Source organism: Gadus chalcogrammus, chromosome 2 (genome assembly GCF_026213295.1).
Source record: "Gadus chalcogrammus isolate NIFS_2021 chromosome 2, NIFS_Gcha_1.0, whole genome shotgun sequence".
Taxonomy (NCBI): domain Eukaryota; kingdom Metazoa; phylum Chordata; class Actinopteri; order Gadiformes; family Gadidae; genus Gadus; species Gadus chalcogrammus.
The window spans coordinates 2,902,719-2,910,218 of NC_079413.1; the positions used below are offsets into that span (position 1 = coordinate 2,902,719).

The window sequence follows — 7,500 nt, forward strand, 5'->3', positions numbered from 1 at the left end:
TGAAGCCGGGTGCTTATCGTCTGGATGAAGTCATCAATGGCAGCCGTTGAATGAGTCCGGGCCGAAGGGAGACGATGGACCGTTTCAAAGGAGGTCGGGGGTTTACCTCTCAGGTACAGGAAAGGTGTACACAACTTTCTGAAGATCGGTTAGCCAACCCGCACACACGGCGCACAATCACACACAGCCACACACACACACACAAGTATATTTCCATTGAACACACACATACACACACACACACACACAGAGGAATATTTCCATTCAACACACACACACACACACACACACACACACACACACACACACACACACACACACACACACACACACACACACACACACACACACACACACACCACAGTGTTCTTTCCATTCACTCCATCCACAAAGCGTGGTTCATCTTCACTTTGGGGGTCCATGGCGTTTCCCCTCCTTGTCAACACACTTCCCACCTGTCGGCTGAACGGCAAGGAAAATAGGTTGAGAGACAGGCGGAGGACGGACGGGCGGAGGCGGAGGTGGTGGGGGTCCATGCCGGACCTCCCCAGTGGCTGCTGTGAATGGGCAGGCTTGTTGCGGGCTCCATTGTCCAGGTCAGGCAGAGGGACCATGTGGGAAACGCCAGGAAGGAGGGCCTCTGGACAGGAAGTCCCAACACGGTGCCTCGCGATGCACAGGACCTTACGGTTTTTTCACAGATGAATATCGTCGTGAGTACACTCCACTAGTGCGCATGGTATGGATTAACTGCTCCCCCATGAAGGAACACAGGAATGCATCAGTATAGATGAGAGAATTTGAAAGAAAACGTCGTGGCTGCCAAATTCCGTTCTGTCCCTCGTTATCATCGACAAAGTTGTAAATGGCCGTCCACATGGGCTATTTCACTTTATTTCCTTTACAGAGGAACTCTGTCATCATTTGATACGGCTACAGGGAAGACGAGCGGGCCAAAGTCAGCGCTGGTGGACCGCGTTCCGTCAGCATCGACTCACTCAGCCCTCGCGGATCCTGTTGCAGTGCGTCGAGTCAGCGCAGTTAAAGGCGTGACATTAAGTCGGTCGAAATTACAAAACGCACGCCACCGCATTTTCGGAGCCAGCAGCCATCATGCAGCGTTTTCAAACATGTGATTCGGTCCGTGGCCTCGTCACAGTAGAGTATCGTAAACTCCAAGTGCCGGGGCGGAAATTAGAGAGAACAATTACTAGAATACATGATGTGAAAGCCCTGTCACAGTGTGTTATTTTGTTTGCGGTCGCTTGGGAGTGTGTGTGAGCGTGTGTGTGTGTGTGTGTGTGTGTGTGTGTGTGTGTGTGTGTGTGTGTGTGTGTGTGTGTGTGTGTGTGTGTGTGTGTGTGTGTGTGTGTGTGTGTGTGTGTGTATATGTGTGTGATTGAGTATTTATATATGTATACAGCATGGTTGTTTGCAAGGCAGCATCTGTAGTGGTTAGCGCCCTTCTTTCCTTTGCATGTTTGTGTATGTGTGTGTGTGTATGGGTATGGGTATGTGTATGTGCGCGTTTGTGTGTGTGTGTATGTGTCCGTGTGTATGTGTGTGTTTGTGTGTGTATCTGGTGTTTGTGTATGTGTGTATGTGTATGTGTGTGCGCGTTTGTGTCTGTGTCTGTGTGTGTGTGTGTGTGTGTGTGTGTGTGTGTGTGTGTGTGTGTGTGTGTGTGTGTGTGTGTGTGTGTGTGTGTGTGTGTGTGTGTGTGTGTGTGTATCTGGTGTTTGTGCATGGGGAGAATGCTAACATCAATGGCGACGGCAGCAGCAGTTGGCCGGGGCTCGGTCTGCGGTATTCCTGGCAGATCGACACCCCCACTAATGAGAGACATCGTCTCCACGCTCTCTCGCCCTTCACTGAGCCGCCGCTGGTTCAAGTGAGTAAAAACCCCACCATTAAAAATCATCCTTAATCGAAATCAAGCGACGAGACGCATCTAAACGCACGATTTATCCCTCTACAGTAAATAAATATATGCCATGTGGTGAGGATTTCATCCAAAGTATCTTAAAGGAAAACCGGGGACATTAAATTACCATTTAAGAACATTAGGCAGTTGTAAGTATTATTATTATTATATAACATCAGCAAAGGGGTTAGGTTAGGGTTAGGGTTAAGGTTATTGGGTTAAATAATATATAAATAAACACCGTAGTTAAGATTAACACGATTACCTAAATTAACATAAACACCATTAGTAGACATTACTACACCATTAGTCGACTGTTAATTAAATTCAGGTTAATTATTAGTAAATGCTTATTACTGCATTGACTAATGTTAAATAAAGGGTTAATTCATGTTACCATTTTTGGTTGTGTTACTGGAAAACCAAACTCTAAAACAACTTACTTTGGATTAAAAGATATTTAGCTGGTTACATGTGAATTGATCCTGGTCCAAATCTTAAGATGTAATCAAGGACTAATATGGCCTAATATGGGCATGCCGTTAATGCCTTGATGGTCTTTTATATTCCTGCGACCAATCAGCTGTTTGTGTGTAATGAAACGCTTCGCATTAAGCGTTAAGAATCCTTTTACACGCCCCAGCTGCTCCTCAGTTCATCGAAAAACCAGCGTCGTCTAAATAAACAATTCTTCACGACAGTCATCCAGAAGATTGCCAGATTCCCAATGAGATCGTAAAACGTACCGCGTTTTTTACGCGTGGCGATCCCAGGGATAAAACACCAAAAACAAAGCCCACGCAGAGTCTCACAGGAGACGACGCAGATCTAGAGACGGAGATAATCAGATTAGGGGGCGAAGTGGAGGCTTGACTCTTCCCAGCTGAAGGGCCTCCATTGTCAAGCGCCACTGTATCAAGACCCATATCACTGTTGTTAAACGCTCCTACGTGGGGCTTACTTTGGAGATAACAGGCCGGAAAAGAGATTGGGAGATGGGCGGGGGGGGGGGGGGGACGACGACGACAAGCCCGATGGACACGTTGTGTCAACAGTCCCGGCAGCACGCGCTCCTCTAACCACATCTGAGGCCGCCGGACAATGGAGGGCGATGGAGGACGATGGAGGAGGCGTTCAGGATCGCTTGACTTGAGCCGCCCAGGAAGGTAGTTCGATTAACCCTAACGGAGGCGCCTTCATCTTCTCCTCCTTCCGTCGCGCCGCGTCATTCCCCCGTGTCAGACGGCGCGTCCACCGCACGCTCGGCCGAGCCTGCCCCCCCCCGCCCCCCCGCAGCCCCCCCGCCCGCCTGCCCGCTCTCCCGCCTGCAGTCTCGGCGCTTAGCGTTGCAAGCTGACACGGTCACTTCCTGTTTGGCGCTCCGTCAAGCGGGCTTTGTTTTTCTTCGTTCTCCTACGTCGCGCCGCTGAACCCCGTCGCTCTGTGGCTCCCGAAGACAAAAGGCGCGGCTCCGAGCGAGACGTCGGGGGGCTCCTCCGGTGATTGCCATCGGCTCAGAACGGAGCCCGGGTCCGGGTCACCAGAGCCGGGGGGGGTATTGTTACCGGGAGGCATTGACGCTCTGCGCTGGGGCGTAGGCGGAGGGTTCTTCCCAGCGATACGGCCCCCCTCTCTACCTCTGTTTTGTTTGCACCGAGCTCAACGGTGTATGAGCGGCAGAGTGAATGGCTGGAGCCCTTGAAGTGAAGTGACTCGAAGTCATTCGAGATTCCCAACTTCCCAACTTCCCTTCGAAGGTTGGATGAAAGGAGCCAAATATCAAGTATTTATATGCATGTTAGAAATAGCACTTCCTAAGACTACCGTCTCAATTCTGACGACCAACAAATGAATACGGTCAAATCAGAACGATTTCCAAAGATCAAGACGAAACATAAGCAATCATAACGAATCTTGGCCAATTGATGCAATTCCTTCCATTGTATGTATTCATTAATTTTGTCAGTTTATAGCCTGGGAAAATGACACATGAATTCAGCAGAACCCATTGGAAACCTGCAGGGGAATCTGGGTGCATGAATTAAACGGGTGGGTGTTGCGTCTCACTGTGTGGGCTACTTACATCCACTTCTCCTTGGTCAATCACGTAGAAGTTGTCCCCTTCATCGCCTGTAGGGAAGAGAGCAAACGAAGTGAGCACAAAGCTGGCTTTCTTTCCCTTTTCATTCCCCACACAAAATCGAACAAAAACACCAACAAAACAAAAGTGGGCAGAACAGTTCTGTGCGTTCACAGATTAGGGTCCTTTGTAAGGCACTCGGGGCACCTCTCATAAATATGTGCTCCAGGACTCTGAACCTACTCCAGGGCACATCAATGTTTTTGGTGCACCTACGCACACATATTGAACCGATTGCTCCCTTTCCCTCAAGAGAGAAAGTGAACATGGCCAACGTTGTGATTCTCTCTGCCTTTCTTCCCTCGTGCTGGGGCCCGATGACGCCTCAACCCCTGTGGGGCCTGGGGCCCACGGAGCATCAGACCTGCCTGTTTCTCCCATACAAAGCCCTACCTCATCACCGGGCCTGCCAGTTCTTTAACTAGGATCATTGTCAGCAAAACACAGCAGCAGGTTTCATAAGCTCTGTTTGCGTGGTTTAATAGTGGAAAGTCTGAAACGTTCTGGGGCCTGTGCACAGGCTCCAACAATGCCCGGGCCCTGGACACACTCACGTGCACGTGCGTGTGCAAGCACACACACACACACACAAGCACGTGCGCACGCACAATCCTACACCCGTGTGCACATACACACACACACACACACACACACACAATCACACACATGCATACACTCACACACACACGTTCCCACACACTCACTTACACACAAACACCCACGCCAACCACACTCAAGCGTGCGCACGCACACACACTCATATACACACACACACACACACACACACACACACACACACACACACACACACAGGTTTACGAAGTCAAGGAACCTTGCTGGAACTGGACTGGGACGGTCCTTAAGTGACCATATTTCCTGCCTGGCCCACCTAGGACGCTGTGAACAGCCCCCCTCCACCCCGGAGTCAAACACTACATCTGGGTCACATGTCGTCAGGCCGAGGGGGAGAGACGGTCCATGCCTAGCCAGCGACCAATCGTATGATGTGGTACCATACTTTAACAAGAGTCTACGGTGCACAGAATTGATCGAGTAAATAAAAGTCAATGATAAATAAACAACAATACAACAATAAATACAACCCTCCCTTTTTTTTATTCTTTTCTCTTTGTTCCCTTTTTTGCTTTGGTGAATGTTATGAATGTTATGCAGAATATATAAAGTATAAATAAAAGATTAAAAATGAAGGAAAAATAAATTAGCTACCAACCGCGGCATTACTGGCTAACTCCGACAAAATGGCGGCAGGCGGGGGTTCCACCGAGAGGCAGAGCAGCGGAGGCGTTGTTATCGAGGGCTCTTCCTGAGAGGATGACCCCTCTCCAAGGCTCCAAGGAGCTCCAGGACGGGACCCCAGTTAACACAACCCAACCTGTTACGACCCCGTGCTACGTGGTGGTCGCCTTGCAAGCTTGCCACCGCCTCCCTCTAGATAGGTTTGCGTTGGTGTTAGGTTTTTGTTAAAGCAATGCCTGGCAAAGTGGTCTGCATGCCCAGAGTGACGAGGGAAGCGGTATATAAGTGAGGTCCACGTGTTCATCGTTAAGAGCCCTACCATTACTGGATTTTAGGGGCCGATGCCGATACTAAGGAGCAAAAGATGACCAATATCAATATATCGGCCTTTATTCGATATATATATATCGTGGTATCCTGGGGGTAGTACAGCTCCTTGGGATTGGCTGCTCACCCTCCATCATGCTTCGGGCCCTAGCAACATCACATTAAAACCTACACACATTCAAAACAAAGGAACCCATTACCTATAGTACGGGGAGGAGCGACCACCCTTCACACAGTCACTTCACTTACAGGGACCAGTGTGTAATTGTGCATGTGTGTACAAGACATGAGTATGCAATTGTGTGTATGTGTTTTGCTGCTATTAAGTGGTGGTGTTTGGCTTTGCTCGTGTGTGTGTGTGTGTGTGTGTGTGTGTGTGTGTGTGTGTGTGTGTGTGTGTGTGTGTGTGTGTGTGTGTGTGTGTGTGTGTGTGTGTGTGTGTGTGTGTGTGGTATTTTTCAGTAGTGGAAAGGCCCAGGTATGAGCTGTGTGTAAAGTTCACAGGAGTTCACACGGCTAATTAATACTGAGTGTAGAGTCCTCGTTAATCATAGGGGCCCGTTTGTCACACACACACACACACACACACACACACACACACACGTACATGGACTAACACACATACCACCACATCAACACAAACACACACACACGCACATAAACAAACACACACACAGGCACATACACACACAAACACGCACACACACATGGATGCACAGACACATTCACAAGCACACGCACACACTATAACCTGCTGCAACCTGGCCCTCTACTATCTCCTCTCTTGCCCTCTCCCTGGGTCTCTCGCTCTCTTTCATCTCGACTATCTCTCGTCCAATCCCTCTCACTCTGTCTCTCCATTCTTCCACTCTTCCTGTCTTTTATCACTTTGGCTCTGAAGCCTTTGTTTCGTGCTTTTCAAATTCCCCCGAGCCTGAGAGCGCAGGCAAATATTTGACCAGAACCCACACGTATACGCGCGCACACACACACACACACACACACACACACACAGGACCAAACCCACACACAGGTTGATGTACTCTAGCCCACAGCACGGTCTTGTTTCAACACAAACTAATTGTAACAGGCTCTTTGGCTGCGGTCAAACGAAGGGAAGAAAAAAAAACACACACAGGCCTCTCGTCCATGGCTACTGTTGCTTTGTGCTCCCCGTGTCCTGTTCCCTCTGTCCTCTGTCCCGTTCCCCTCTGTCCTGTTCCCTCTGTCCTCGCTCCCGTTCCCTCTGTCCTCGCTCCCTTTCCCTTTCTCCTATTCCCTCTCTCCTACAGCGCACTCATTTAAATTGATGGAGATGTTATATTGTTTACTAAGTTAAAAACTGTTCATGTTACTGGATGTTTGGGGAAACGGCAGCTGTACAAACATGAACTCATAACTTATTGATCCACATTTGTTTTTGAATGTGACTTATTCTTTTCGTTGCTTGAGTTCCCCCTAGGCCCATTTTAGTTATGTTTAGTTGGTCATTGTAATGACTTCATGGAAAGCCAAGCTTTATTACCATAACACGCCGTTCATCACTGTTTTCATTGAACATTTGAGATGTTTGAGACTTTAAAGGAGAAATGATAAACACACACACACACACACAACAAGAAACAGTCTCCTCAGCAATGTCGTTAGAATTTCATTTTGTCCCACCGCTAACCAACCGATCACATCGCATTCCTTCCTAGCGGTCAATCATTTTAATAGATCCCAAGATATCTGGAAAGAAATCGCGTCTGAAAATTCCCAGCTCACACAGGTTTTCCCAGAGCGAGAGTATTGCATCCCCGACTCCACGACAGATGGCAAAGTGAAATCCAGCACATTCCTCCCTCCTCGC

The 7,500-nt window shown here is 48.8% G+C and overlaps 1 protein-coding gene across 1 annotated transcript in view; it reads right to left on the minus strand.

Annotated features, from left to right (window-relative positions):
- Positions 1 to 3,673: 3,673 nt before the first annotated feature.
- LOC130406830 (cAMP-dependent protein kinase type I-beta regulatory subunit-like) overlaps positions 3,674 to 7,500 on the minus strand; it is a 37,052-nt gene continuing 33,225 nt past the window's right edge. The window contains exon 6 of the mRNA XM_056612491.1: positions 3,674 to 4,054. Within this exon, the coding sequence (XP_056468466.1) occupies positions 3,966 to 4,054 (89 nt within the window). The 3' untranslated portion in view covers positions 3,674 to 3,965. The remainder of the gene's footprint in view (positions 4,055 to 7,500) is intronic.